The sequence below is a fragment of the Schistocerca cancellata genome, chromosome 3 (genome assembly GCF_023864275.1).
Source record: "Schistocerca cancellata isolate TAMUIC-IGC-003103 chromosome 3, iqSchCanc2.1, whole genome shotgun sequence".
Lineage (NCBI taxonomy): Eukaryota > Metazoa > Arthropoda > Insecta > Orthoptera > Acrididae > Schistocerca > Schistocerca cancellata.
In genome coordinates this window covers 10,645,300-10,662,151 of record NC_064628.1, presented here as the reverse complement: position 1 = coordinate 10,662,151, position 16,852 = coordinate 10,645,300, and the positions used below count along the sequence as shown (strand labels likewise).

The window sequence follows — 16,852 nt, the reverse complement described above, 5'->3', positions numbered from 1 at the left end:
TGATGATCAGTTTGGCTTTAGGAAAGATAAAGGCACCAGAGTGTCAGTTCTGACGTTGCAGTTTATAATGGAAGCAAGACAAAAGACAAGTTGAGACACATTCATAGGATCTGTCAACCTGGAGAAATCATTTGCTAATGTCAAATGGGGCAAGATGTTCAGAATTCTGAGAATCATAGAGGTAAGGTATAAGGAGATATGGGTAATATACAACATGCACAAGAATCAACATTAGGAGTGGAAGAGCAAGAACGAAGTGTTCAGATTAAAAAGGGTGCAAGACAGGGATGTGGTCTTTCACCCCTAAAGTTCAGTCTATACATCGAAGAAGCAATGATTGAAATAAAAAGTGTTCAAGAGTGAAATTAAAATTCAAGGTGAAAGAATATCAATGATAAGATTTTCTGATGAGACTTTTGTCCTATGTGAAAGTGAAGCAGAATTACAGGATCTGCTGAATGGAATGAACAGTGAGTACATAATAGGGATTGAGAGTAAATCAAAGAAAAACTAAAGTAATAAAAAGTAGCAGGATTGATGGTCACGAAGCCGATGAAGTTAAGTAATTCTGTTGCTACCTAGGCAGCAAAATAATGTGTAATGGACGGAGCCCGGATGCCATCAAGAGCAGACTAACACTGGCAAAAAGGGCATTCCTGGCCAAGAGAAGTCTATTGATATCAAACATAGGCCTTAATTTCAGGAAGAAACTTCTGAGAATTTATGTTTGGAGCACAGTATTGTATGGCAGTGAAGGACGGACTTGAGGAAAACCGCAGAAGAGAATCAAAGGACTTGAGATTTGCCGCAGACAAATGCTGAAAATTTGGTGGGTTGAAAATATAAGGAATGAGGTGGCTCTCCACATAATCAGAGAGGAAAGGAATATATGGGAAACACTGCAAGAAGAAGGGACAGGCTAACAAGACTTTTGTTGCGGCATCGGGGAATAACTTCCATGGTACTACACAGAGAGCTGTAGAGAGTGAAGACTGTAGAGGAAGACAGAGATTGGAATACATTCAGCAAATAATAGAAGTGCTACTTCAAGAGGATGCAGTTGGCACAGGAAAGGAATCAAACCAGTCAGAATACTGATGACTAAAAAAAATCACAGTAAGAGTTGGCACTGAGGGTTACAGTGCACTCTGTACAGGCTACCAGCTATCATCTTATCTGTCCCCCGAACACAGTACACAGCAGATTTCAAGTGGTCACACTAGTCTGTTTTGTTTTGGGTTCGAAACAACAAGCTCCACTTTCTGAGGAGTTTTTCTGCTTTTGGCTTCTTATGTAACACTTGCATCTCACCCCAAATCATTTGAGTACCTTTTTACAACACTGCACCAAAAGCAGGAACACACTTCCGTTTCATATCTTTGTATGGTCTTCTATTTACAAATGCAGGGTCCCACAGGCACACAACTTAAAGAAGTTCATTCTGTAGAACAATATCACAGAATTTTTTATTCATATTTAAGTGAGTTTCATTCTTTAAGATCAAATTACACGTAGAGATATTAACAGCGGCATTCATTTTTCATTGCGTGGTTCTCTTCTTGCCCATCCATGTCATTACATCATATATAATTATCACTTTAAACATGCAAGTGGCCGATAAAAGTGTTTGTGGAGGACAATATCATGCTGGTTCTCAATAACAAATTAATAAACCGCTCAAAAAAGTTTTGTAATGGCTTCATAAGTATCCTAGTTTGTAGAGCATTGCATCAGCATGGCAACCCATGTGACCAACACTTATTCTCCATCATTCACTTGGTACTAATCAGGGAAGTGCGTGGCTGACAGTTTCCGCAAAGGAACAACATGGCCTACTATATCTACTAAAAAGTGTGATACTAAATATAATACGAAGTCTTGCACAGTAATATTTTAAGTGTTAACATTAATTTGATCTGTATGCTTTACTGATATTTTGCATCTCAGCACATATTTTGCAAATTTATAACAACCTGTAAATGAAATTTATTCCTTTTACTAACCTGGTACGTGTTCCTAGGGCTCTGGTTGTGGTCAGGGAATGGGATGATGGAAGCACATACACCAAGAATCATTGCCGGATGGATTTCACAATGCGTGTGTGTTGAACAGTAGGCATACGATTTGTCATGACGCAAGTCATCTAGTGACATTGCAATCATAACAGTTTCTTCTTCAAGTGTATCAATGTATTCAACCACACCCTCAGCAACAAGCATCTGCCACCTAATTACAGTAAAAACAGCATTTAAAACAATCTTTCACATATAATATCTAATACTTTTAATAAACTTTCATACCAAGCAATTACAAGCAGTAAAAAATATATTTGCAAAGGGGTAAAATAGTGTAAGTATTGAAAATATATACTTATAGAAACAAAAAATACGTATTCAATATGTGAAACAATGGAAAATACAGGAGGAATAATGGCCTTGGCAGCCAGAGAGAGTGGTCGTGTGTGTGTGTGTGTGTGTGTGTGTGTGTGTGTGTGAGAGAGAGAGAGAGAGAGAGAGAGAGAGAGAGAATCTTGTCCTATTCCACTATCACATGGAGTGGGGGGAACACTGTCTGCCTCCACATGTGTCTTAACAACTTAAATGATGGGAAACCAATGTGGACTCTAAACGCTTAATGCCATCCAGGCTGTGCGAGTACATATCTTTAGTTCTAATCTTGCACAGCTTTTAGAATAAAACAAAGAAGCATCTGTGCAAAATTTCGTTCAGATTGGAGATTATCAGTTTGGAGACGATCAGGTTGGAACCACTGAGGAACCTGAAGAGGAATGGCCTCATACACAGGAGAGGGACATAAATGGTCGCAGGTCTGTTTGAATCATACTATACAAATGCTGAAAAATCTGAAGTAGCATATGCTTGTAGACACAGATGGCAACTGTCCTGGGTAGCTTAGTTACAATGTTTCAAGAAATGTTTAACCCTTCACGCCTCAGCTGCAGTGTCGCAGAACGTTAGTATCTCCGCTGCAGAGTGAAAATCTCATTCTGGTTAGTATCTTTGTTGCTAATGCAAAGTGATGGGATAGGAGATAATAACGTTGCCTAGTTGTTCTTCCCTGAAACTTGTCACAGTTTCCTTTGTCAGTAGCCACTTGAACGTGACACGGATCTATACTATTACCGTTTTGTTCGTGCTAGTGGTCTGAGAGACTGCAGCTGGGACTTTGCATTATGGATTCTGTAGCCAGGTCTTCATCTACTGTTTGTGTTACAGACCATGACTTTCAGGATACTGTTTTAAAATGGTCTGAAGATGGTTTAGTACATAATGTTGAATCAGATGGTGACAACAAAACTAAATGTGAACATAATTCAGAATAGAAACTGTGTGAAAGTGAAGAAAAACTTGTTCTGTCACTGTGAATTTCTTGAATGAAACAAGTGAGCAAAGTGATGAAGATGGAAGTGTAGAGACGTAATCTTTAGCTGAAGGTTCTGCAAGAAATATATTTGGTCAAAACAAATATTGCTGGTCGTCAAAGCTCCATCAAACGATGGTCAATCTCATTATTTTTCTGCATATTGTACATAAGTTGGGTGAATGGGTTTGTCCTTCATAACTCCCACAAACAGAATACTTAGGTGAGCTGTTTTAATTTTCTGAAGAAGTTTGCAAACTCATTGGCGACACCACAGATAAAAAGTGAGTCAACAACTAACTATCATATCTCCCTAAACTTCGCACATCCAGTAACTGTGTTTTGAATGTAGCAGAACCAAGTGCAGAAGTTGTTGCAGAATGATTGGAAAAATGCAAAACATGCTCCATCTGTGACTTAAAAATAAGAGGAATGTGCATTATATTTGCCATTGTTGCAAGAACCAAACCTAACTAATCCTCTACAAAAATTTCCAGCGAATGCAAAGAAAACCTGAGAACATAATTAAAAGCCTATAAAGTACTACAGCAATTTTAATTTTTTTAAAATGTTTTATGGGTGTTTGTATTTTTTTGTTATATATGTAACATTAAAAATATAAACTCGCACGGGGTCCCGGGTTCGATTCCGGCAGGGTCAGGGTTTTTTCCTGCCTCGATATGACTGGGTGGTGTTGTGTCATCATCATCATCATCATCATCATCATCATCATCATCATCATCATCATCATCATCATCTCATATATAACAAACAATAAAAAAGTAAAATTTTGAGTGCAAGGTATTTGAGTTTTCACAGCATCAGCATTGTCATGTTCATTTTGTGCAATTTTCTGTTTGAATGTTTTTTATGTAAAAATAAACTTTAAAATTTATTTGAATATATTTTTGTTTGGTATCAATGTAAACTTTTACACAAACAACTGAACTGTTTCACTGAAATTGCTGACTGCAATTTTTATTGTTATTTAACAACAGTGGTCTGACCTGGGATATACCGAGAAAAAAATTACCTGCGAAGCTAAGGGATAAATGAGGAGTCTATAATACACAGAACCCACATTTTGCACCCGAAAGATTCACAAAGATGAGATCAGACTAATTACTACATGCACATAAGCATTTAAAGTCATTTTACTGTTGTTCAATAAGCTAATGGAATAAGAAGAGATCCTAATACATGGTACAGTGAGAAATACCCTCTGTCATCCACTTCATAGTGGTTTGTAGAGTATGACCACCATGCTGCTTCAGCACATTCTCTCTACAGGAGAGGAAAGGACATCGAATACAACAGTACCGACCAGTTACAGATTATATCATGGAATACAGCCCAACACTGTGACACACACTTCAATACTGGTAGTGTTGCCACACAAAAGAACAGTCCAAATGAGCTATCCAATTATCTATGAGCAATCTCATATCCCAAGTCTTATGTTTACTAATGAATGTTTGCCCTAGACAACCAATGCACCTACATCAATCACTCTCCAACAGCCAATGAGCGTTCAGTAGTGTTCCGAATGCTCTGCTTGGAATGTCATACCCAACAGGAGCAGGTTGTTTAGTGAAATTTTATTCCACTTGTGAGTTGCCTTGGTTGATGGTTGTGACGAGCAACAAATTCTACACAAGGAACAGGACAGTTTTCAGTATACACCCTTACACAAAGTGCAAAGTACTTGTATCGGTGTACTGCAACTGCCACTTGGAACAGGCAACAATGCAACCCCCATCCATTTCCCAACCTGTGGAACTGTCCATGTTCATGGATCGTGCTACAGTAGAACAGTAGTGCACAGGAACAGTGTATAGGGATCCCAGTGAATAATAAAAAAGAAATGACTCATCATTACTTATTTAATTGAGGAATGTTACTACTTACCCATAGTTGTCATAGTCCCGCTCTTTTAATCTATCAATGTGTCTCTTCTTTAGGAGTAAACTACCATTTTCGACAATGAGCAGAGGTCTACAGATTCGCCCTGCATCAGTGTAAATTCGTATTTCTCGGTCACGGATATCACGGATCATAGACACTTCACTCACAATGATATCCATCTGCCGTCGTAGTTTCCTCAGTGTTGCCATTAACTGTTCAGGGTCACGATGAATGCCAACCTATACATATAATTTAGCAGCATTAAGTACTGTCAACATGATACTATTCACAATATTAATGACAAAATTCGAAAACTCGATGCTATATCAAATTTAATTCTCTTTAGAAGATTCGACATACTTTCCAATTGAAGCAACTACTTTGCTGAATACCCAAAAGCACGCCATACATGTATTATTCCGACAAAATCAGGGATCACTCTGAAGATAATTACAGCCCTCACAACATCTTCGAAGTGTCATTATTTTCCCTGCAGATAAGAGTGCTATGTAGCTCATGACCATCTAAAACAAATTTCTAGTACATACCCAACAGCCATTGACAAAAATCTTTGTGGCATCAGCAATTGCAGAGGGGGCAATCTCTTCTAAATTTTCCATGCTCCATTCTTCCAAGAACTCCAATATTGGAGACGGCTGAGATCCTACAGATATGTAGGCCATCAGCGCCAGATTTTTTACCAGACCTGGAAGTTTTAAGGAAATAATTAGGAACATAAAATACCATTTTTACAAAGAGGGACTCTGATGACTAGAGGCCTAAAAGCATTTAATACAGGAATACGCAATATACTTTTGTAAGCAAATCACAGTTGTGAATATCAGAAATAGAGCTCCACTTGGCAGATATTTCACACCGAAAATAACACAAACCTATTCTTCCTGACTGAATAACTATATCAGATACGAAGGAAAATATAATGTGTGTACTGTGCCATTAATCTGTATCCATTTCAGCAAAGCATTATGAAAGGTGGCTCAAATGTAATATCCCATTCACTAAGGTCACTGATGACTGATCACGGACATACTTTTGGCAAGGAAAACACTGCTGTATCCATACATCAATGGAATTCTAATCAATACTTCAGCTGTGATGCCATAGTTTCTTTACTGTGTGGACTTAGCAAACACAATTTAAAACCACTGTGTTGTCCATACAAAAGGTACTTTAACCGCAGTAATGAGACTGAATAAAATCTGTATTTGATAAATAAAAGACACATCCAGAAGATTTCATAATGGTGCATAATTAATCAGTTGTTACAGCAAAGACAGTATACACTGCATTAATATTTGTAACTGAATTGTTTTTCTTTTACTGCTGTGACTAATTCAAAATTTTTCACTCTTCTGTCTACAAACTGAAAAACTCTGTATATTATTAAATAGGCACACAGGCATGCAAATCCATACACTATGGATTCGTGCCAGTAATATGGTTCTTTAGAAGCCTCCCACTCTCTTCTTAATTTATAACAACCTACTGTTAGTAAGGCAGTTTAGCTGATCATTTTTTCCATCTCAGAGTGTTGGGTCCCACTGACCGCTAAAGTGCTAATGAACACAATGATGATCAGATTAATGGAAAACCTTTTGTCATTAGAAGTAGCTATAAACAGTAAATAATTCCTGCAGTTTATGGGAGAGTATATGTAAACTTTGTAATTACAACTCTCTTCCCTGGACTTGGCAAGCCTGGCTAACAGCAAAAATGCTTAAGGTTTCTGGACACTGCTGCTTCCTGATGAAATGATTCCATGAACTACCCTAATTTATAAACTGGTGTTTTTACTAAATGGTAACCTTATGTAAATAACTAGAGATTTGAGGCTTCTTGAAAACAAAATGAACTATATAGTTTCCGTGAGAACTGATATGTTCTATTTTTGTGACTCTTGGATTTTCTCGTTTTGACCATTGGTCTATAGAATTTTCTTCACTAATATTTCTGATGATGTTACAGTGCTTTGTTTGGGAGTTAAGTAGATCATGGCAATGACACATGACGCATGTTTGTTGTTCAGTGATACAAATTTTGAACCTAATGGAATGGAATCAGTTTGTTTCAGAGCGAATAGTAGTATACAGGTGGTTACATTTCTTTAACTGGCTTGCAGGTCAAGGCAAGCCTAGTGATATTTGAACTACTTTGTTCATACCCCTGGTTTTGGGAATTAACCCAGGTCTGCCAATAAATTTTTCCTATAACAGCATAATTTCGTTGTGAAGTGCACACCTAACTACACTAGGACTGCTTTGACGCTCACCACTGCGACTACGAGTTGCAAAAGTAAAAATATGTCTATTATACGTATCAGAGGACTGATCGTTATTTAGAGACAAACATAGAAAAATGAACTTACACAATGAACTTGCTTTGGTGCCTACATACTGTTTCATGGTCATAATCTCTAAAACTGTTCCTTTACCATTTTAGATTTATTATTGACCTCCATACATCAGATTTGCTAGTTTCAATATGTTTTTATCATTCCCTTATGTTATATTTATGTGACCCTCAATCTTTTAGCTAAGAACAAGCTGCTAAGCAATAGTATCAGGAGAAAGGCCGCTGTTCCCAAAACCTGTCTTTATGGGATTATTCTGCCCTTACTATAACCTCCAAGATTTTTTCTACTTGGTTTGGACATTTCTAACTGTGTGTTGAAATAAAAAATTTCATTTATATAGTGATAAGCATTTTGGCTACATCTCTCCATCAGAGGATTGAACTGAAACAGAATACAATATATATGTGTGATCATATTAAACTACTGTTTATCACCTCCATGAAAAGGTCTTGGTGCACTACAGAAAAAATTAAGTTGTCTATTTAAAAATTATTCAATACCACTCGGTAATCACAAAGTGTGTTCACAAAATAATTAAATTTTGCTGTCTGAAGCAGAAATATGCTGTTATTAACAAGTGCGTAATTTGTGAATTTAACATGTTTTATTTAACACGTTTTCACTTGCAGATCTCCAAGGTACTGAATGAAGGTTATAGCCAGCCAGGAGTGGGCGGAAGGAGACAAAAATTTTCCTGCTGCTTTGACTACAAAGGCTGTCTAGTCTACATGATCCTTCACACACTACTGTAGCTGCTCTAGAATGAAGTGACATTCCTCATGCCCAATGAAGAGCAGAAAATTTTAACAGCTGTGTGTTAGCTGTGCAAAAATTATATGTACAAAGTCTTTCAGTGACCCAAATTATGAGTTTCAAGAATCCTAAGAAAAATCTTTGAAGTGTTGCAATTCTATAAAACTTGTGTTTTGTGAAATAATAGTGTTTGGCAGTAATATTAATAAAATTTTTTAGAACAATCAAAATGTAATTCATTGTTAATATTATATCTGAATATTCATCCTTATTTGTCTATTCACTTGGGTTAAAAATTTAAGTATGAGCCAAGGCATTACAACCACTGCCCACAACAAGAATGAAATCACTTGGCTGTGTTGTGGGAAATGAAACATATAAGAGGGGCAGAGGAATGAAGAATCATTTGACCAATTAAATGGACTGAAAAAATAAGAAAGCCACTGATGTGACTGACTGCTACAGGGCATATTATTATGGCAAAACACATGGAAATGAAATCTCAAAGCATGTACTGCACCACAGACTTGAAGCAATGGGAGCAGTTTTATACAATAATGGACATTCACCTGAGCTTGCATAGGATTTGGGATAATAATCTACAGCACCTTAACAGCTACAGACTACAGGAATATTGTTGCAGGCATCTTCCAGCTGGATAATTGTGTGTCATAAGGCAAGAAACATGCTACAGTGGTTTGATGGGCATGACAGTTAACTTAAGCTGATATCATGGCCACAAAACTCGCTTGATATGAACTCTAGGGAACAAATCTCTAATGATACAGGGTGCCAGCTCCTCACTCACAAGTCACAAGTTTGCAATTTGCAGAAACTACAAGACCTGTGTGTAAAAACCTAGCACCAGATACCCACAGATTCGTACTAAGGATTTATTTATCAATCCATTCTATCATGCAGAACTACTGCTGTATTGCATTCCAAAGGCAGACCAAGAAGCTGTGAAGCAGGTGATCATAATGTTTTGACTCATCAATGTACAGCAAATGAGAATCTTAATTGTTTAAAATGACGAAACTATTAAATAATACCTTTGCCAGCTGTGAGGATATACATACCTACAGCAGCACCTTCTGGTGTCTCTGCTGGACAAATCATCCCCCATAAAGTATTGTGCAGCTGACGGGGTTTTGCCAGTTTGCCATCTCGTCCTATAGGTGAGTTCACTCGACGAAGATGGGACAGTGTTGACGCAAATGTAAGCCTATTCAGCACCTTGTCATGAAAGAGAATCATATAGGATTTTTTAATATTTTCAGTAGACAAATAATAATTGACACTGATAAACATATAAAATTTATAGGATAACAAAAAACCATCACTATGTCATTATGTTTTATAACCCTTTCTCATCTATTACACATGCCAAAGCCCGATACTTCCTCTTCCTCCTCCACTTCTTTAGTCCAAAGACAGGCTTGATACAGTTCTCCAAGCTAGTGTATCCTGTGCAAGCCTCTTCGTCTTTGTACAACTTCAACTGACATTCATCTGAACCTGCTTACTATATTTATAGCTTGGTCTCCCTTTCCAATTTTTTACCCTCTGCCCCCCCCCCCCCCCCTCCAATGCTAAACTGATGATTCCTTGATATCTCAGAATGTGGCCTTTTAACTGATCCCTTATTTTAATCAAATGACAGTGTAAGTTCCTTTTCTCCCCAGTTACATCCAGCACCATCTCATTACTTGCGCGAGCTACCCAACTAACCTTCAACATTCCTCTGGAGCACCAAATTTCCAATGATTCTATTCTCCTGTCTCAACAGCATTTCATCCATGTTTTACTACCATACAAAGCTATTTTCCACAACAAATACATCCAGAAAAGACTTCCTAGCACTTAATTTTATATTAGATAGTAACAAATTCGTCTTTTTGAAATTCTTTCATCACTATTGGCAGTCTTCCTTTCATGTTATATCTAAGGCAACTATAGTTCTATTTCTGCACCAATAGCAAAACTCATCTATTATACTCTCATTTTCAAATCTATTTCCCTCAGAATCACCTAATTCAATTTGAGTACATTACGCTGCCTTTTTATGCTTTTGCCGATTTTCATCTTATATCTTTCACTGTCATTCTTTTCATCTACTTTTTCAAGTACTTTGCTGTTTGACAGAATTACAAAATCATCAACAAACCTTGTTGTTGTTGTCATCGTCTTCAGTCCAGAGAGTGGTTTGATGCAGCTCTCCATGCTACTCTATCCTGTGCCAGCCCCACCATCTCCAAATAACTACTGCAACCTACATCCTTCTGAATCTGCTTAATGTATTCATCTCTTGGTCCCGATCTACAATTTTTACTCCCCAAACTTCCCTCCAATACCAAACTGGTGATCCCTTGCTGCCTCAGAATGTCCCCCACCAACCAGTCCCTTCTAGCCAAGTTGTGCCACAAATTGCTAGTTATGTGATCTATCCTCTATTCTACAGCGGTCTTCTGTAGCACCACATTTCAAAAGCTTCTATTCTCTTCTTGTCTAAATTATTTATTGTCCATGTTTCACTTCCACGCATGGCTAAATTCCATACAAATACTTTCAGAAACAACTTCCTGACACTTAAATCTATACTTGATGCTAACAAATTTCTCTTCTTCAGAAACGCTTTTCTTGCCATTGCCAGTCTACATTTTATATCCTCTCTACTTCAACCATCGTAAGTATTTTGCTCCCCAAATAACAAAACTCATCTACTACTTTAAGTGTCATTTCCTAATCTAATTTCTTCAGCATCACCTGATTTAATTCAACTACATTCCACTATCCTCGTTTTGCTTTTGTTGATGTTCATCTTATATCCTCCTTTGAAGACACTGTCCATTCCGTTCAACTGCTCTTCCACACCCTTTGCTATGTCTGACAGAACTACAGTGTCATTGGCAAACCTCAAATTTTAGATCCTACTTCAAATTTTGCTTTTGTTTCCTTTACTGCTTGCTCAATATACAGATTGAACAACATCCTGGATAGGCTACAACCCTGTCTCACTCCCTTCTCAACCACTGCTTCCCTTTCATGCCCCTCGACTCTTATAACTGCCATCTGGTTTCTGTACAAATTGTAAATAGGCTTTCCATCCCTGTATTTTACCCCTGCCACCTTCAGAATTTGAAAGAGTATTCCAGTCAACATTATCAAAAGCTTTCTCAAAGTCTACAAATGCTAGAAACGTAGGTTTGCCTTTCCTTAACCTATCTTCTAACACAAGTCATAGGGTCAGTATTGCCTCGCACGTTCCTACATTTCTACAGAATCCAAACTGATCATCCCCAACCATGACTCATTAAACTGATAGTTCAGTAACTTTCACGTCTGTTACCACCTGCTTTCTTTGCAAATGGAATTATTACATTCTTCTTGAAATCTGAATGTATTTCGCCTGTCTCATACATCTTGCTCACCAGATGGAAGATGTTTTGTCACGGTTGTCTCTCCAAAGGCCATCAGTAGTTCTAAAGGAATGTTGTCTCCTCCCGCGGCCCGGTTTCGACTTAGGTCTTTCAGTGATCTGTCAAATTCTTCATGCAATATCATACCTCCCATTTCATCTTCAACTACAGCCTCTTCCATTTCCATAACGTTGCCCTCATGTACATCACCCTTGTATACTCCCACTATGTACTCCTTCCACCTTTCTGCTTTCCCTTCTTTGCTTAGAACTGGTTTTCCATCTGAGCTCTTGATATTCATGTATGCAGTACCTATCTTTCCCTTAGTGATATATGCTTCTACATACTTACATTTGTCCTCTAGCCTCCCTGCTTAGCCATTTTGTACTTCCTGTCAATCTCATTTGTGAAACGTTTGTATTCCTTTTCGCCTGCTTCATTTTCTGCATTTTTATGTTTTCTTTTTTCATCAATTAAATTCAATATCTCTTCTGTTACCCAAGGATTTCTACAAGCCCTCATCTTTTTTCCTACTTGATCCTCTGTTGCCTTTGCTATTTCATCTCAAAGCAACCTATTTTTCTTCTACTGTATTTCTTTCCCCTGTTCTTGTCAAATCGTTCCCTAATGCTCTCTCTGGAACTCTCTGCAGCGTCTGGTTCTTTCAGTATATTCAGATTCCATCTTCTTAAATTTCTACCTCTTAGTAGTTTCTTCAGTTTTAATCTACAGTTCATAAACAATAAATTGTAGTCAGAGTACACATCTGCCCCTGGAAATGTCTTACAATTTAAAACCTGGTTCCTAAATCTCTGTTTACCATCATATAATCTATCTGAAAGCTTCCAGTGTCACCAGGTCTCTTCCACGTACAAAACCAGTCTCTGGACTGAAGACCACAACAACAAGGTTTGCCAATGAACTCTTAATTCTGTCAAACAGCAAAGGACTTTGAAGAGCAGTTGAACAGAATGGCTATGAAAGATACAAGATTAAAATTAAAATAAAGGCAGAGGAACATTCTCAAATTAAATCCGGTGAGGCCGAGGGAAATATATTTGGAAATGAGACAGTATAATAGATGAGTTTTGCTATTGGTGCAGCAAAATAACTAGAGTTGGCATAGAGATGACATAAAATGGAGACTGTTATAAAGATTTTATTCCTTTCCCAATTTTTTTCTTTGGTTTTCCATACTGCATGCTCAAAGTAGATATTGAATAACATTGGACATAGGCTACAACCCTGTCACACTCATTTCTCCACCACTGCCTCCCTTTCATGACTTTCAACTGAAGTGCCACCTAGTTTCTGTGTAGGTTGTGAATAGCCTTTTGCTTGCTGTGTTTACCCCTGGTACATTCATGATTTTAAAGAGTGTATTCCAGTCAACATTGTCAAAAGCTTTCTCTGATGACCAGTATTGTCTTGCATCTTCCTACATTCCTCTCGAACCCAAACTGATCTCCTCAAGGGCAACTTTTCCCGGTTTTATCATTCTTCTATAAATAATTCGTGCAAGCATTTTACAACCATGACTTCTTGAACTGATAGTTCACTAATAGCCCCCACCTTAGCCTTCCTCCTTTGGTGCTAGAATTACTACATTCTTATTTAAGCCAAAAGGTATTTTGCTAGTGCCTGTCTCTTACATCTTGCTCACCACGTGGAATAGTTTTGTACTGGCCAGCTTTTCTAGGTATATCAGTAGTTCTGAGGAAATGCCGCCTACTCTACATTCCTTGTCTTGATTTAGGTCTTCCAGTCCTTGTCAAAATCCTCTCACAGTTTCATCATCATCATCATCATCATCATCATCATCATCACCACCACCACCACCACCTCCTTCCTCTTCCCTTTCTACAATATTGCCTTCAAATTAATTTCCCTTGTACAGTCCCTCTATATAGTCCCTCCACTTTTTAACTTTCCCTTCTTTGCTTAGTACTGTTTTCCATCAGAGCTCTAGATAGTCATATGCTGCTTCTATTTTCTCCAAAGGTCTCTCTAATTTTCCTATAGGCAGAGTCTATCTTTCCAGTAGTTATAAAGGGCAAAGCAAATAGAAGTGGCGTAAAGAGTGGATATGACTGGACACGAATGTCTGCATATAACCACACCCTCGTCATGTATTCCACACCAGTTCTGAGCATAGTGCAGACTGTGTCAGTGCAAGTGGAGCAGTGCAAAGGGGACAACAGTATTTACAACGGTGCAGCCTGTGTTTGTTGTGAAAAGTTACGTGACAACAAAATCATGGAAATGGTGTGGCCAGTTGTTTACTGAGAAATTTAATGTTGCCAACGTGCCAGAAAAGTGAGCCACGCAATGCTTATTCTAAAAATGGCGTCAGCAGGATCTGTTTTGAACAAGTCAAAGTTCTAAAACGTCTTCTCACACCAGAAAATACGGCTGCAGTTCACCAGAAAATCTTTCAGAGTCCTACCAAACCAAACCAATGCCTGCTGCAAGAGACCAGCATATCACATCAATAATGCAAGCGAATACTCCACCTGGACCTGCACGTCCATCCCTTCCGAGCGTATGTTGTTCATGCATTAAAACCAGCAGATGCTCCTCAGCAGCTCCAGTTTCGCAAATGACTGTTCACTAAGATAGCAATGAATGGCTTTGACATGGATCTGTTCTTTATATCTGATGAAGCCCTGTTTTCGCCTGAGTGGTTACGTCAACTCTCAGGATCACAGGTTTGGGGCAGCAGAGAATCCACAAAATGCCACTACATGATCAGAAGGTTGGGGGTTTGATGTGCGCTGTCTGCACACTGCATTATTGGTCCCATCATTTTTCATCAGACGCTGTCTTTGGTGCTTTACATTGCCAACATTTTGAAACCATTTGTGCAGCATTAACAGAGAAGGAAAAGACCTACAGTTACTTCCAACAGGATGGAATAACTGTACATACAGCCTGCTCAACCTTTGAGCACTTTTATACTCACTTCATGCCTGACACAGTTGTTAGCAGAGGTCAATCTGGCTGCAGACCTAGCTCGCCACCCAAGTCACCTGTGCTTTCAATGTGCCATTACTTTGTGTGGGGGAGCCCCCAAGCCTGAGGTGTATCACAACAGCCCTCACAGTCTTCAAGAACTGTGGCAGAACATTTTGAATGAGATTGTAGCAATTCCAGCAGTCCAGCTTTGATCTGTCTTAAACAACTTGCTGACCAGGGCCCAAAAGTGCCAAGAGATGAGCGGTGGTCACTTTCAACACCTACTATAGTCAGGTTAGTACCGTATTTCCTTCCCTCTGCTGTGTTTGTTTCTATCATGGAACTCTGTTCTCCAAGCTACTTATTTGCCCCACACTGTACATGGTTCTAAAGGTTTGAATTTGTCCTCCAGTTTCTGGTTAGCCATTTTGCATTTTCTGCCAGCCTCATTTCTGAGATGCCTGGATTCCCTTTTGCCTGTTTCACTGATTGAATTTTTATATTTTTTTCTTTTCATCAATTACAATCAGTATCTCCAGTGATATCCCACTATTTCTACTTGCCTTGTCGTAACTTATTGATCCTCTTTTGCCTTCACTGTTTCAACTCTCAAAGTTATCCATTTGTCCTGTATCATTTCCCCTTAGTGGTGAACTGTTACCTGACATCCATTGGAAACACACTGGTTGTTTCAAATTATTTAGGTCCCACCTTCTTAGTATTCTATCTTTTTGCAATCTCTTCAGTTTTAATCTACAGTTCATAACTAATAAATTTTGGCCAGAGTCAACATATGTCTCTGGGAATGTCTTCCAGTTTACAATCTGGTTCTGAAATCTGTCTTACCATTATATAATCAACCTGCAACCTTCTGATGTCTCCAGGTCTCTTCCACATATATACTACCTTCTTTCACGATTCTTAAATTAAGTGCTAGCAATTATTAACTTAAATTCTGTGAAAAATTCTACAAGGCAGGACCTCCTTCATTCTTTGCCTCACCTGTACCCTATTTTCCTTCCTTTCCTTTCTTCCACTATACAATTCCTGTCTTCCATCAGACATTTTGCTCTCACTTAACAACCTGAGTAATTTCTTCCAACTCGTCACACATTTTTCAACCTCTTCATCTGCAGAGCTAGTAGGCATATAAATTTGTACTACTGTGCTGAGCATTGGCACCATGTTTTACCTTGGCTATGACAAACACCCACTACACTGTTCACAGAAGTGTACTCTCATTCCTATTTTCTTATTCATTATTGAAGCTATTCCTGCATTACCACTAAGCTACTTACCTGATTAAGGGAGCTAACACCTAGAATGCCAGTTTTGTTTCTTCTGACAACATCCTCCCGAGTAGTCCTTGCTCAGTGACTCAAGTGGAAGACTATTTTACTTCCTGAATATTTTACCTTAGAGGATGGCGTCATTTAACCACACAGTAAAGTTGCATGCCTTTTGGTAAAGTAACAGCTATAGTTTTTCCCTTGCTTTCAGCCTATAATTATGTAGGAGAGTAAATTTAATTCTACAATTATCCATAGGAAACAATTAACATGAGTTCCAGATCACCAAAATTATTCTCCAGAGCTCTGCAAGAAGTCTCTGTATCCTTAACCAGGCAAAAGAAAAATATGTGACAACTGAATTATCAAGAAGGGTAGGAATTACCTTCAGTCCTTTTTGTAAACTACATACGGTTTTTCAAACAATGTTTTCTACATATTTGAAAATGAAAGATCAACCAGATTTGATTTGTGACAGAGGCAAATGGATTTTTGCTATGAAAACCATTCCAAAAGTGAAGTTTGCTCAGCAAGCAATGGATACGTACCTGTTTGGAATCACTATGGAGAGTCAAGGGGGGGGGGGGGGGGGAAAAAAACGGGGTAAACAAATGTAACACTGGAGTAGAACGTATAATCACAACTGCAACGAAATGAAATGGAAGTGAACTAGACATGTAACCAGGAGAATGGTAGGTACACGAAGCAAGGAAATACTATGCAGATTCAAAGAGAGAAGCACAGACTGAGGCAGCAATATAACTATAGATAGTGGA

The 16,852-nt window shown here is 38.3% G+C and overlaps 1 protein-coding gene across 1 annotated transcript in view; it reads right to left on the bottom strand.

Annotated features, from left to right (window-relative positions):
- The window catches only part of LOC126176779 (DNA-directed RNA polymerase II subunit RPB2), a 97,358-nt gene that overhangs the window by 41,820 nt on the left and 38,686 nt on the right, over window positions 1-16,852 (bottom strand). The window contains exons 10-13 of the mRNA XM_049923947.1: window positions 9,493-9,649; window positions 5,835-5,992; window positions 5,290-5,525; window positions 2,004-2,226 (exon numbers count right to left, since the gene is read on the bottom strand). Of these exons, the coding sequence (XP_049779904.1) occupies window positions 2,004-2,226; window positions 5,290-5,525; window positions 5,835-5,992; window positions 9,493-9,649 (774 nt within the window). The remainder of the gene's footprint in view (window positions 1-2,003; window positions 2,227-5,289; window positions 5,526-5,834; window positions 5,993-9,492; window positions 9,650-16,852) is intronic.